At 48.7% G+C, this 13998-nt stretch overlaps 7 protein-coding genes across 7 annotated transcripts; 3 read left to right on the plus strand and 4 right to left on the minus strand.

Moving 5' to 3' along the window:
• Window positions 1-7: 7 nt before the first annotated feature.
• Window positions 8-1915, plus strand: CC84DRAFT_1253720 (putative benzoate 4-monooxygenase cytochrome P450; the record flags this gene model as incomplete). Its single annotated transcript, XM_018184393.1, has 5 exons — window positions 8-325; window positions 394-756; window positions 814-1488; window positions 1587-1676; window positions 1769-1915. 5 exons carry the CDS (start codon window positions 8-10, stop codon window positions 1874-1876), a joined length of 1554 nt encoding a protein of 517 aa, XP_018041576.1. The 3' UTR covers window positions 1877-1915.
• Window positions 1916-2318: 403 nt separating this feature from the next.
• CC84DRAFT_1253721 (alcohol oxidase) lies at window positions 2319-4492 on the minus strand. Its single transcript, XM_018184394.1, has 5 exons — window positions 4138-4492; window positions 4045-4086; window positions 3128-3995; window positions 2530-3066; window positions 2319-2483 (listed from the first exon to the last, which is right to left on the minus strand). Exons 1-5 carry the CDS (start codon window positions 4474-4476, stop codon window positions 2437-2439), a joined length of 1833 nt encoding a protein of 610 aa, XP_018041577.1. The 5' UTR covers window positions 4477-4492; the 3' UTR covers window positions 2319-2436.
• An 848-nt stretch (window positions 4493-5340) lies between these two features.
• On the minus strand, window positions 5341-5864 carry CC84DRAFT_1253722 (uncharacterized protein; the record flags this gene model as incomplete). Its single annotated transcript, XM_018184395.1, has 2 exons — window positions 5341-5413; window positions 5471-5864. Coding segments are annotated over 2 exons (465 nt in total), but the record flags the coding sequence as incomplete, so codon positions are not given.
• A 186-nt stretch (window positions 5865-6050) lies between these two features.
• On the minus strand, window positions 6051-6473 carry CC84DRAFT_1076517 (uncharacterized protein; the record flags this gene model as incomplete). Its single annotated transcript, XM_018173723.1, has 2 exons — window positions 6051-6155; window positions 6210-6473. Coding segments are annotated over 2 exons (369 nt in total), but the record flags the coding sequence as incomplete, so codon positions are not given.
• A 243-nt stretch (window positions 6474-6716) lies between these two features.
• Window positions 6717-7611, minus strand: CC84DRAFT_1170156 (uncharacterized protein; the record flags this gene model as incomplete). Its single annotated transcript, XM_018179837.1, has 3 exons — window positions 6717-7078; window positions 7140-7216; window positions 7571-7611. The coding sequence occupies 3 exons, from the start codon at window positions 7609-7611 to the stop codon at window positions 6717-6719; spliced, it is 480 nt and encodes a 159-aa protein (XP_018041580.1).
• A 1710-nt stretch (window positions 7612-9321) lies between these two features.
• On the plus strand, window positions 9322-10311 carry CC84DRAFT_1170157 (uncharacterized protein; the record flags this gene model as incomplete). Its single annotated transcript, XM_018179838.1, has 4 exons — window positions 9322-9500; window positions 9776-9831; window positions 9897-10026; window positions 10227-10311. 4 exons carry the CDS (start codon window positions 9322-9324, stop codon window positions 10309-10311), a joined length of 450 nt encoding a protein of 149 aa, XP_018041581.1.
• A 2107-nt stretch (window positions 10312-12418) lies between these two features.
• Window positions 12419-13369, plus strand: CC84DRAFT_1075415 (pectin lyase-like protein; the record flags this gene model as incomplete). Its single annotated transcript, XM_018173711.1, has 1 exon — window positions 12419-13369. A coding segment is annotated over one exon (951 nt), but the record flags the coding sequence as incomplete, so codon positions are not given.
• Window positions 13370-13998: the final 629 nt, after the last annotated feature.

The raw sequence follows: 13998 nt of genomic DNA on the forward strand, positions 1-13998 counted from the left end.
GCGCAGCATGAAACCGAAAACACTTCTCAGCGAGCCGGGCACCGTCAAGGAGGCAGTGGTCTGGGCAGTTGCCCTGATCCTTGTCCTCCTCGCCCTCCAATCAGGTCGCACGTGGTGGCGCCTACGCCACATTCCCGGTCCTTTCTTGGCTAGCCTCACCGACTTGTACCGCATCAACTGGGTCTGGTCTAAGCAAGCACATCTGAAGTTGCAACAATGCCACAAGAGATACGGCAAGGTAGTGCGCATTGGGCCCAATACAGTGTCCTTCAGCGACCCCGCTGCCGTTCCCACTGTGTACCCCATGCGGGCGGGAATCCCGAAAGTGAGTATTATATCACATATACCGTGTGGAGCTTTCGCAGTATGCTGACGTGGTATCGTGTCGCGTAGAGCAACTTCTACGTAACTTTGCGTCCCTACACTTCGGGACAAGCGCTCCATGCCGTCTTCAACACGACCGAAGAAGATTTACTCAAACAAATAAAACCACCCATTGCGCCGCTTTTTAGCGTCTCAAGTGCTGCAACTTTGGAGCCGCTGGTTGATACAGTTTTAGAATGCATCCACACGAGGTTCGACGAAAGGTTCGCGGACAAGGAGCAAGTGTTCGACATGGGGCAGTGGCTGCAGTTCTTCGCGTTCGACGTCATGGGCTCCATTACCTTTAGTAAAAGATACGGGTTCCTGGACGAGGGAAGGGACGTGGGCGGCATGCTGGGAACGATAGTAGACTTCATGAGGGCCGCAGCGCCAGTACGCAATTCCCATTCCTTGCTTCTCTTACAAATTTCGCATGCTGAGCACACGAAGATGACGCAGTCCTACCTACTCGACAAGTTCCTTCGAAAGAATATAATCGCAGATACTATTCGGAGGCACATCGGTGCCACCCCGTCTCTCACCATTCTCGCATTCGTAGCCCGCGCAATTAAGGAGAAGAGAGAAGCCCTTGAAAGCGGCAACGAGTCCAAAGCTGAAGCCATGCATACCGACTACCTCACACGGTACCTCGCCCTTCAGCGCAGCAAGCCTTCCATACCCCAATGGGCCCCCACGGCCTGGACCTTCTCCAACGTCATCGCCGGTTCCGACAGCGTAGGCACGACCATGCGCACACTCCTCTTCAATCTCTTGTCCTACCCGCACACCCTTTCTAAACTGCAATCAGAACTAAGTGCTGCTGGGCTTTCGCGACCATATCCGCGTTACGCCGAAGTCCGTGACCTGCCGTACCTCGACGCCTGTGTACAAGAAGCAATCCGAGTCCACCCGCCCTTCGCGCTGCCCCTCGAGCGCGTGGTACCTCCTGAGGGACTAAGTGTGCTCGGTACGTGGCTGCCTGGTGGGTCCGTTGTTGGCGGTAGTCCCTATGTCGTGAACCGGGATGTGGGGTTGTATGGAGAGGACGCAGAGTTTTGGCGACCGGAGCGTTGGTTGGGAGTGGATGCAGCTTTGAGGCGGGACATGGAGAATAGTATGCTCACGGTACGTTCCCCGCCACTATATCTTCCCATACCTCGGGAACGGTGTGCGATCAGGGTGGAAGGCATACAGGCGACATACTAAGCTAACGGCGACTATAGTTTGGGGCCGGCCGACGCATATGCCTAGGCCGCCACGTAGCGTTCTTGGAGATCAAGAAGCTAATCCCTTTTCTTGTGCTGACGTATAATGTATGTTGCCCACCACTACCTTCTACTTTGCTTTCTTTGCTACAGTATATCACACCCTTCGATGTGCCGAAAGTAGCTAAGCCCAATCCTAGATCCGACTTGTCGATCGAGAGAAGTTTGAAACGGAAAATTCATGGTTTTTTTTTCAGCGGAACTTCAATACGCAGATACGAAAGGCGGGTGGTATTGAAACTCTATAGTGTTGGACCTTAAGTACCAATCGTGCGAGTCTCTCCGGGAGCTTATTAGAATTTTCTGCTAGAAAGTTCGTATTACGAATCAATCGAGCTGCGTATATGGAAAGTTATGCATCGCGACCTTGATTATTTTGCACTGACGCACAGCTGTATTCACGTCGGATCGGTGGCTCAAATCGTACGTCATCCGTCACTGACGCGAATAGCCTTCCGTTGCATTTTTTATCTGATTACTAGGATACCAGAAAGTAAGGTTCAGTACCTCATCTGCATCTCCAGGATCCCGTCAACCAGCAAGTAAATCTAAATTCTTTCGTAAGTTTTCATTGGGGCAGTAACGCTACACTCTTAAAGTGCATTGGATAATAGGAAGACATAATACTGCACATTAATTACACAAAAGTGTGAGTAAATCAAGTCAATTCAGAAGTAACAAAACAATCTTGTTCCAGGTCGTCTAATCCTTGAACTGATCATCACGCTCCGGAGGAGAAAATGTACACGACCACCCCAGTTCAGGACACCACATCAGACAGTATCAAAACAAGCCTTACACCGATTCCCTAGTTTCCATGCTTCATACCTTCAGCGATTTTCTCGGCTAGCATGTCTACACAAGTCAGCAGTGTAAGGTTGTGAAGATTGCTTGTACTTACAGATTGCAGATTGAGGCGCTTCACCTGGGGGCAGGAACGGGAGAGCTGACCCATCGATCACACGCAGGCTTTTGACGCCGAGCACCTTACAATGACTGTCCACCACTGCCAGAGGATCATTCTTCTTACCCATCTTGTTCGTCGAAGTCGCGTGAGACATTGGCGTAGCTGTCTGTTTCAGGAACGCAACAATGTCTTCATCTGTTTTGATGCTGGGTCCTGGCCATGCCTCATCTCCAATGGTGATCTTCTTGATCGCGGGAGTAGTCCATATCTGCCGCATGCGCTTGAAAATAGCCGTCATGACCTCCAGGTCTTCCTTGGTCGTCATCCATTTGGGATCGATGATTGGGGCATCATGCATACTGGAAGATGAGATGGTGACGGTGCCGCGTGAGGTTGGTGTCATGAGTGTGCCCATGAGACTGGCATAGTTGCCTCCGTCGGTGGGACGGGGTGTGGTCCCGAGATCACCGAGGAATGTGGGAAGCGAAAGATACTGAATTTCGGGCCAGTCCGCGGGAAATGATTGTAAGGCTGCAATCTTGGTTCAGCGATGTGGTCGAGAAAGTCAGGATATCTATAAGGGGATACTTACTTTTCGACGTGGCCTTGGAGAAGCCAACGCGCAGATCTTGGGGGATTTTCTCAAACCCACCGAACTCACCTCCCGGATTGCTCAAGGGACCGGTACCATTCGTTTTCCAGGCTTGGATATCAACCTCAGTAATGCCTAAAGTCGAGCTTGTGGGTAGGTCGACCTTATAGACAACGTCGGCGAATATTTGATCTTGCATGTTCTGTCCCACTCCGGGACGATCGGCCACAACGGGAATATTGTACTTCTGCAGAAGCTTCTTTGGCCCGACTCCAGACACCTGTAGTAGTTGAGGCGACATGAACACACCACCAGCGACGATGACTTCCTTCGTCGCCATAACAGTGAAAGCCCCCTTACTCGAGCTCACCCTGACGCCCGTGGCAGTCTTCTTATTGTCAAAGATAATTTGCTCTGCCAATGTATTGTCGAAGACCGTCAGGGTACTTTTATCAAGTATCGGTCGCAAATAAGCCACATCCGCGCAGGATCGAGTTCCCGTGGCTTGATCAACTGCGGACATGTGCCATGCAGATCCATTGAGATTGCCATTCGAAAAGCTTGCTGTAGCCTTCATGCCTGCAGAATCAAGCATCTTGGCGAGCCACGTAGTCCAGCTGTAAGCGTAAGGTGGGTACGTCACTTGAAGTGTTCCACTGGAGCCCACATCTTCGGCATTGAAAGTGGGTGTCGCGTTCGCAAACCGAGTTCCTTCACGGGGCGGCGAAAAGTGAACAGGTTTCTTGTAGTACTGTCGGATGTTGTCATAGGTAAATGAAGCGTCGCCCACTTCGTCGGCCCACTTTTGGAACGTTCCGACAGAAGATTCTCCCCACGCCATAGCGTTAAGTCGTGAGCTACCTCCAATCTATTTAGTTCAGTACAGCACTGTCTTATGTCAATATGGATCTGCATACAACTTTGCCCCTAGGATAGCGGATGGTCTGATTGTTCACGCCCTATCTAGATTAGCAAGGGTAAGTCGTCCCTAGGCCTAGAAAGTGACCTACAGACTGCGGAGTGGTGATGAAACCCCAATCAACCGGCGAAGGCTCCTGACTGACACTTTTTAACAGGAAGCTTCCATCATAACCCGGAACAAAGGTAAGGTTGCCGGACGTTTCTTCAGCCCAGGTGCCGGCCTCAATGATTGCCACAGACACGCCAGGAATCTCAGTGAGACGGTTCGCAACTACTGATCCGCCAGGGCCACTGCCAACGATCACATAGTCAAATGTGCGTTGTCCAAGCGATCGAGTAATGACAGGACCGGCTGAAGTAGGCAGACTAAGGAAAGGAAGGACTGTGCTTGCCACTACGAGGTAGGAAGGAAGTGACGAGCGAGCCATGATGGAAGTTGATGTCTTCGAAGAGAAGATAGTGATTCCATTTAGTGGAGTCGACTTCGACTTTTATACTAAGTCTACACAGAAAATTCATGCCTTCTTCCTTCCACCCCCTTTTGCTTTTCCTTCAGCCCTCTCACCTCATCGTGGTGATGCACTAAGGAATGAGCAATCCTTCAGGACGCCTCCCTCGTGTTTCAGAGGCCTCATGACTCTAATTCGCTGTCGGTTGAATTTTGATCTATTGGATTTAAGGTGGCTGCTTAACGAAACGTCGTAAGCCTCATTAGGGAGGTACTCATGATACCGAGATATGAGACGCCACGTGGGGAATTTTTTCCCGAGGGCTGAGGCCGCGTGGCGTGGGAAAATGTCTCTGAAGTCCGCCGCCTCGTGTAGCTTCAAGCGCCATTCTGACCAGACTTTCCCGCATTCAGTGAACTTCCGGACTTCAGTATCATCACACACGCAAGCGACCAGAACATGACACGAATCTTCCCGTCGAACCTGGCCGATTATAGAGGGCAGAAAATTTAGGTCCTGAAGAAGTGTATTGATCCTCTTGTGTTCAGTGGCTCAGGCCTGCTTTAGAGGAATACCAAGACGCAATTCGCTGAAAGGCACACGCTCCAAATACATCGAAATCATAAGTAAGTCATAGAAGGTGGCTCGATTCATATGGAAGCAGGACGAGGACTTTGCTCGATATGCACGTTCACGTAAGCTCCAGTTCTTACCAAAGCTGCCATAACCCTCTCTAGCTGGGCATCTGTGCAGTTCATACTTAATGAAATACGATACGACGCCGAATCGCGGCGTAGCGCATCAGCGCCTGACGTCACCATATCATTAGGTAACGGAGCTGATCCTAGTTTGGCTCCTGTGAAAAAACCGCCACCACCCGGGGACAGCGGGATCGCGGGATCGCCTGCGCTATTACCTGTAAAAGTTCAGCCACCATATACCGGATCCGAAAAGGTTTCAGAAATCAACGCACCCTGAATCTGGCCAAGGCCATTGGCCTCAGCTCTTGTGGTGTTGTTAATGAATGACAATTGCCCTGTTTCCGGATGTAGAGGGCGCTTCACTGATAACAGCGAATGCTCGAGTGTGCCTAAGTTAGAAGCCAAAGGTTCTTGGGCAAAATTGGCCGCCGGTGGTATGGTTGGGAACGCATCGTGGCTCGAGAAAAGTGCCATGAGCTCGTCATCGTGCCCATCGGGACTAAACCAGGCCCCTCCAGTTGGGGAAGGCATCATGTCAGTCGAAGAAAGTATTGTGTTGGTCGATTGAGCAGATTCTTGGTTCGGAGATAGATTGATACCATCCTCATCGTAGTCGTCTTCGTCATCGCTTTCTTCGTCGAGATTGAAATTTTCTCCGTCGCCCATAGTCTGATCACTGCCCCTGCGATAGACTATGGTGTCGAATCTGGCTCTTTTGCTTGCCCCGAGCTGAGCTGTGGGGAACCGCGATACTGACTTCCCACTCTGACCCAGGCTGAGAGACTGGGTCGCAGACGCATCCTCCAACCCATCGCCTTTGTTCTTATTCTCATGTCTCAGACGGAGGGTCGTGTAGCGGTTTTTCAACGATAGCGTGGTTCTTCGGGGTACGTGGGACGTAGAGATAGCGCTCCAGTTGGTACCGTGGCTCAGTACTTCATGCAGGAGTAACTCGTCCTGTGCAGTGTCAGATATCTACTCCGTATTCAGCTTACCGTGAGGATTGAATACCTCCTGACTTGTATAGTCGCAGTGATTTATCTCTGGATCGAGTACCTGGCTCCAATGGCTCGAGCACTGATCGGGTGTTCTCGATATAACTTCCTGGGCGACTCTTCTCCAATCTGTTCCATATTTCTTTACCGCTTGCATCAGCTGCTCATCTTCCTCCTCCGACCACACACCTTTTGATTTACCTTCGGCCAAGCTATTCCACCAACGGCGGCGACAGTCCTTGTTAGACCGTCCAGGTATCTCTTTTGCTAATTCTCGCCATAACAAGGGTCGGTTTTCATCCAACGCTGATTTGTGAGGCTTTTCTTAGTCTGAATTGAGCATTTATGGTGGTGTGGGGGCATAAAAGGGGCCGCAAATGTTCTAGGGGTAGGGCGATAGTAAGAAGGGATAGGACAAGTTTAGCAAACTCACCAGCTGTAACTATGCGCCGCAAAAGCGCATCCTCTTCCAATGTCCACTTTCTTCTGACTCGTGCCATTCGGGTCTATGACAGCTAGTATCCTACTTCTCCTTGACGGATTCCGGCCCAGTGCGAGGTCTGACGTTCCTATATTGACACGTTTTCTTTTCCTTTTTTTGGCGCTTCTGACTCCGATAAGCAGAGTCTTTGATGAATACGGACCTGGTCGACATTCCTTCACCGTTGGCTGTGTGGCCAGACCAGGAGGGGTGAATAGAAGATTGCAGGCGATTTACGGAGTCCGATCCGGCGACCCATCCCAATGCGCTGTCCATCGCAGGTATCCTCCATGGGAAAATGAATGCGTCATGTACTGCGGTCCCTACAGATTTGAGTGACGGGAACGCCATGCATGGTGCGCCTCCTTCAGGAAGGGCAGCGGGCCATTCAGCGGTGCGGGCCGCTGCAACCAGGTCAAGGTTTGACGCATTTTTAGGCATCCGATGCCCAATTAGTATTCTTACCAATCACTATGGTTTGAATAGTCCCGGGTGCAAAGTGAAAGGAATCCTCGGGCGCCCACTGACTAGCAGCGAGCATACTATGAGCTCGTACGAGTGCGCAAGGTCGTACGGGATTCGCTGCAAGGCAATATGGCAATTACACGTGACCCATAAGAGTCTAGGTTCTTGGGCTCTGATAAGTGTACGGATGCACGTCGTGCATCGTGTAAATTAACTTGTCTGACGTGAGGCTACAGGCTGACATTTGCCACACATCGAGTTCCCGCTGCCAAACGCGATAAAAGGGTGAATCGGCATGAGATCGATACGGTGGACTTAGGCGACGGACTTAGGCTTTAGTGGGCTCTCAAGCTTCACAACCGAAGTCCGTATGCAAGGTCGTTCGAATAAACATTGGTCTAATGTGACAAGACTCGTAAGAAAAGTCTTACGACTGCTTGTTTCCGGCGACGCCACCTGGCGTCACGGGCATTCTTGGCAGCAATTTTGGCGAATCACCGAGCGGCTGTCGTCATGTTCCTCGAGGGATTCACAACGATGCCCTGTGGATGGCGGACAGACTTAAAGCCGACCAGTCAGGAGCCTATGGCATGAACACGATTAGGAGTGTCATATGATAATGGATTTATAAGGCTTGGTCCGGTCATAATGCGAGATTTCTTCGTATGATAGGCTGGGTGTTATGATCGCAAAGAAGCACGATAGGGTTTTGGCAGGAAATGGTATATTAAGAGATTGAGGCCAATAGTGAATTGTTATAGCATCTATCTCTTTCCTCTAAGAGTCTAGGAACCCATTACGTAGTAATACGCGTATGGTAGAGGATTAAGATAGGTAAGATAACTAAATAATATATTTAGAACAGAAACGTATCTGTCGCAGTTCAATCTACGTTACTATCAATCGTATTCGGACCGAGTCCTCATGGACTCCTGAGGATCGCGACAATCGTTATAATTCAGCTACTGAATCAGGAAACTCTGAATAAGCCAACTCCCCTAACGATCGCCTCACTATACCTATATAGTTCAGTTAGAATCATAGTAATACAACCTTAGTGAACCTTTAATATTTTCTATTGCACGATACCTACGGTCCTAAAATCGTCACAATCCTGAATATCGATGGCTGAGATCTAAGTCGTATAGTAGACAGAGCCATGTATATACCTTCTAGCTAATATTATTAGACCACTTATAAAAAAAATGCACGAGGGCGCACGCCGCAATAAAACCTAATTTATAGATAAAGACATTACGTTCTAAGGCCCCAACGGACTCTGAGATGTCACATTTGTGACGCTATAATGTGTCGTCGCCCGGGTTGACACATTTTGAGACTCTCGCTAAAGATATTGAAGGATAAGCAGTGGTTCTAGCCCATAATACAATTACATGTTTACATAACTCTATCGCAGTGTCCTCCACACGAGTCGTTTGAATTCTCTTGGAAGTGCTTGACTGACCTCGTTTGTAAAAGTGGTATAGCTACTCCTCTGTCCCGAAAAGAGAAAGTAGATAACGAGCGAAAACAGCTCTCTATGCATGGGGCATTCTCGGTAATACTAACTGGGACGCCTTTTGCATGCGTCAGTATTCCAAAACCTTGAGCACACCTTCCCATATAATGATCTAACTACAAATGATGAGATTTTCCTGGCGAGAAAAACCCCCAAACGACTGAATTAAAAGCACTACTAATGTGCTCGAAGTTACATAATCTAAGATTCAGGCGAGTCATCAGACTGATGTTCATCGTTAATTCACATTGTTTAAATCATGATTGTAGAAGAAGTAAGTCGCCTCAATTATACAGCATTGGTTCAGGTCTCTTAAAGCGTACTATAATGGTCTCCCTAAGCCTGCGTTTGATTTCAGCGAGAAAGAGGAGCTATTCAAGACTATGTATAAGTTATATAAGAGAAGTTACGAACTAGCATAGGGGAGGGATTGACTGGATCTCCTCCACTAATACCTATCTAAGACAATCCTTGAGTAGTTAATTCTGGAAAAGCATAATGATTGTTTTAAATTGGCATTGACCAATGCAAGAGACCGAGTGTTGGGAATCTTAACTTCTTCACCCCGATATCAAAAGTGTATCTATACTGTATGCCCCTAAATCTCTTCATTCCATATCTTCAAGTTGAACTTCCAAGTTCGCTATAGTCAGGCTGGTCACCATGTGGTCTACTAGCTATCTTGAACTCCTCGGTATTGTCGCTATGTCCGTGATCGATCGCCTGTTTGGATCAAACATTGATGAGCATCCGCTAGTTCTGGGTCTCATAAGTCTCAAAACTCGAAGTAACGTCGATACAATAATATGCCGGAAGGTGGATCTCTTGGATCGTACGACTAGGTAAATCATGATCTTCTCTACCGAATGTACTATTCAGTCCCCATATTCAGACCTATATGATGCGCAGACTGTACTGGATATCCTAAGAGCCGGACCAGATTTTCACTTTCGATAGGTTTCTCAGTACCGAGGTGTTCTCAACACAATGACGGCGCAACTTATAATATACTTACGAAGTTTTATCGACCCCTGCAATTAGATGGAAGTACACCTTCATTTTCAGCAATTATATAGATACTTCAAATTTGATTTCTGTATGACTTTTGCAAAGGTAGCCGGCAGGGCGGCTACATGATGTTTGACGTGTCCAAGAGGAAGAGAAATAATGAGAGTAAGAACATCGTGCAGTGCATATTGCATTATTACACAGCATTAACGCTGACGTGACTATCCTAGATTCATTCCGTGGTCCTAGTAGACCTCATCCAATAACCTTCACAGCGTACCGAGACAAAGTCTCTGGAATATGGGATCTAGTGTCCAATATGTTGATTCCTCTCCTTTCTTTATTAGTAACAACGGCGGCGTAAGTCAATGGTTCATATATATCATACAAACTCACGATGTTCTCCCGAGGCTTCAGTCTGGGTGCGAAAATAAACGCAGGTTGATTTTTGTAGAGAGACGCGCTCAGGGCAAGTAAGCTAAGTTGGCATTAACGATATTTAGGACATGCATGGCTCGATTAAGGGTTAGTACGGCAAGCTTTACTCTATGCTTGCCTAGGTGCCCTTTAGATGGAGGAGGATTCTATCTTGGACCGAAGCATAGATCGAACCCCTATGATCGATCATCTATAGCCTCCCACTGACACTCGAACGAAGCACTCGAGCCGTCCTAACATCCTTATAGCTGCAGTGTTTAGAGTTAGGTGCACCGACATAAATGCTGCCGCTTTTACGATTCTAAATCTTCCGTTTAAAAAGCTACAAGGCTCAGCACAATATGGGACTAGGGAAAGATGGCTTCAAGGCAGTAAAAGCTCTGTTTAGATTTCGAGGCCCGAGGCTGGGATATGGACGGACAACTAGGATGGAGTAGGTATGTCAAGGCATCGGGCAAAACCAATACTGAGAGCAACCTTCGATGCGACAGCGACGAACATCTGCTTTTTCATCCTTCGCCATCATCAACGTCTCTTCATCTTAGATCTGTAGCTTGAAAACTTCTCACACCATTTCTCCTCGCTTCACTGGCTGCGGCACTGCCTATTAATGCACCAGCGGCGACTGATATTAAAGCCTGACAGCTTAGCCCCTCGCGCACTGAGACTGGGCATTTAGCACACATTCGTAGATGGTCTGTTATCTATCTTCAATTCATTGATCAAGGATCTTTAGAATGTAAAGCTTGGATATAAGCTAACAACCTTCATGAGGAACAACTGCTGTCTAACCGTTGGAAACGCTCTGGACACCAAGTACGGAGCGGATAATGTCTGGATGCAAGGGATCTGCTGGCCATATACTGGCCCGGCTAAAAGTTCTCTGCTGGTGGTTACAACGCAGGACGCTTCGAAGTTGGCGGCAAAGTTTTTCAACTTAGCCAACAACAAGTGCCAAACATACCAGATGTTGCTGGTGAATACAGGTATGTTCGTCCCTGTTCTTCTTCCTCTCCGTCTCAAATCCACTTACAAGCGCAACTCTATCCACATATGCATTCAAGAGACGGTTAATGGCCTGTGACATAAGACTGTCACCTTGTGTATCAATGTATGCTTGGATACTGTCGTAAACACTGCTGTTGGATTGAGAGCTGTTCCTGAGGGCAAAGCAGCGGTACGTTCATACAGCAGGTGAATATGCTCCGCAGATGTGTCAGAGGTACACTACATCATTGTGCGGTCAAGCGGTGTCCTACGGCCCACATGTTCGGGCCTCCACGAGTCCTAGATCTGACTGGATAGATTTCAACGCAACCGCGTGTTGCTCTGGATTGGGCTGAGCGCGCATCCTTGGGATGATGCGCGCCCCAGCTGCATGTTTAAAAAAATGAGCCACTTCCTTCGCCATAGCTCGACGATGCAAAAACAGAGAAAGAGAAGCCTATGAGACCGAAGTCGGTTGGCGAGTGGGGATCCCAATGAAATTGTACGCCGATACTGTGGGGTGTGATCGATGAGCATTGACCCTAGTCGATCTGTATTTCTGGAGTGATGCAGCTTTGCAGTGCGTGTGGACTCTCGTGGACTGACAGTTGCATGTAAAGGACGAAGCCTCGCTTGCCCGGATCGGCTTAGTGCTGTTAACGATCACAGTAGTGAATGCCAAGGCGCTTTCTCAAACCTTCAGCTTTCAGCTCGGATGGGGCGTCTAATCATGATACGGCTGGACAAGCTCCGAGGGGTGCGGCGCATGTTCGTCATCAACCGGGCATCCGGATTTGTCGTTTGTCTACTGGTCTCGTATTCACGACCAAGCAAGCCGCACAATTGTGCTGCTGTGCGGTACATACCATAATATAAGGGATGGGTATGTGACAACCAAGCATGAGAGACTGACTTGATTGTAACAAGCTGAATAGAGAAACTGCGCAAGTAGCAGGATCATAATCAGCAACTACCGTAGTCTACATTAGGTTGTATCGTGTGACATTGTATTCCACACTAACACATAAGGATGGAATGGCTGAACTTTAGGTGGGTCTGGTCGTCCATCCCATAGAGAGCGGCTGCAACTAGATGATGCCACTTCCATTAGAGAAAATTCCGGGGGTCCGAACTCCCTACCAACCAAGAAAACATAAAGTGAGGCCACTTCCCTTCTCATCGGCCGCAGTTGTCTCGAAAGCTTTCCTGGAAGCGACTTCGTTCAATGGAAATCATGCTTGTCTTAGCTATAACACTGGCGACCCTACATGGTCTCGTCGTTGCTTCTCCACATGGTCACGACAAGATTAAACAAGTCGGACCCGGTCAATCCATCCAAGCCGCCATCAATGCAGCCAATTCCGGCTCCTCCATTTTTGTGAAGCCTGGCACATACTACGAACAACTCACCATCACCACAAGCGGAATCTCTCTCATCGGCTCGAACGCTGTCCTCGTTCCTCCCAACACGCGCACCTCCAACACTTGCACAGGTCTCGCCGGTAACGACGTCAATGGTCTCCCAACTCAAGCCGGTATTTGTGTCTCCGGGTCCGACATCCAACTCGGACCCTATCCAGGCCAAGAACACCGCAAGGTGCTCTCAGTTGGCCACCCTATCAAAGATGTCCTCATCAAGGGTTTTACGATCAAGGGGTTCACGGGACAGAACATCGCCTTCGTAGGTGGGAAGAACTGCCGTGCTACCAAAAATATTCTTGTCGACGGTGCCAATTACGGCTTCTTGACCGTCGGGTCGGAGAACACGGCTGCAGATAATAACGTCGTCACTTCGGAAGCGGCGCCGCTCAATTTCATTGGGATGTGTATGGACGACCAGGCAAATCCGCGTGTCGCAAGCAATGATATATCTAAGTATATCATCGCACTATGCGTGCAGACAAATGGCGCGAGGGTTGAAGACAACAAGGTGCATGATAGCTGCGTTGGGGCTTTCGTTGATCCAGGCATTATGGGCGCGAAGGTCGTTCGAAATCATATCACTTCTCTCAACCAAGCATGCACCTTCGGGTTAGCATCAGGCATCATGGTGAATGGTGCTCATAATACCCTTGTCAAAGAGAATTATGTGGAGGGGCAAAAGTTGGATGGGAAGGGGGCGGGGATTGTTGTGGTCGATGACGTGCCGAGCGGCAGTGTCGCATCCGGAAATGTTGTCGTAATGAATGTGTTGCGAGACAACGATGTCGATATCTTTTTCAAAACCACAGGGAATGGGAATGTGTTTCTGAAGAACACATGTGAGACTATTGTTCCCGCTGGAGTTTGTGCGAGGAATGAGGGGAGAGGTTAGACTTGGCTAGGGCTAAGCTGTCAGAATTTGGCGTGACAGGGCTGGACGCGTTGCTTGTGTTGTTTCTTGAACCACTTGCCTTAGGGATGCAATATAAAAATCGTTCTCGGATCAACTGCTGCGTTAATAAAAGCTCCAGAAAGGCAACAAACACATTGATGTTAGTGCTGGCCCATCTTTATACGTAGTTCCTCAGAGGCACAACAAGGTAATGAGATTGACATACCGTAAACCGCGTGATCTGCCGTTGCGGGAGGCTACCCTCTGCGTTTTTTAAGGCTGTATTTAGAATGACTAGTGGATTGTTACATCATACTTGTATATAAGCTAGCGCATGGGGTTCCGAGACACCCGGGGATATGAGACACCGTGCAGAAATCCTCCACCCTTCAAACAATCGCGATATCTCCACATCCACCCTGCCAAAATGGCCAACCGTGAGGCTGCATTTCAAGCAGCTATTAGTGATCTTAATGCTGGCGTTTTTCCTAGTCAACGAGCTGTTGCAAAGGCATACAACATCCCCCTAGCCACGCTCTCTAGGCGCGTACGCGGTTCACAAAACTGGCAAAACAGCCACATACACCAGCAAT

The sequence above is a fragment of the Paraphaeosphaeria sporulosa genome, assembly GCF_001642045.1.
Source record: "Paraphaeosphaeria sporulosa strain AP3s5-JAC2a unplaced genomic scaffold CC84scaffold_1, whole genome shotgun sequence".
In the NCBI taxonomy this organism is placed as follows: Eukaryota; Fungi; Ascomycota; class Dothideomycetes; order Pleosporales; family Didymosphaeriaceae; genus Paraphaeosphaeria; species Paraphaeosphaeria sporulosa.

Coding starts and splice junctions, on each gene's coding strand:
- CC84DRAFT_1253721 (XM_018184394.1), bottom strand. CDS start 4,476: ATGGCTCGCTCGTCACTTCCTTCCTACCTCGTAGTGGCAAGCACAGTC. Junction 4,087..4,137: donor TCATCACCACTCCGCAGTCT/GTAGGTCACTTT, acceptor TAATCTAGATAG/GGCGTGAACAATCAGACCAT. Junction 3,067..3,127: donor CTCCAAGGCCACGTCGAAAA/GTAAGTATCCCC, acceptor CCAAGATTGCAG/CCTTACAATCATTTCCCGCG.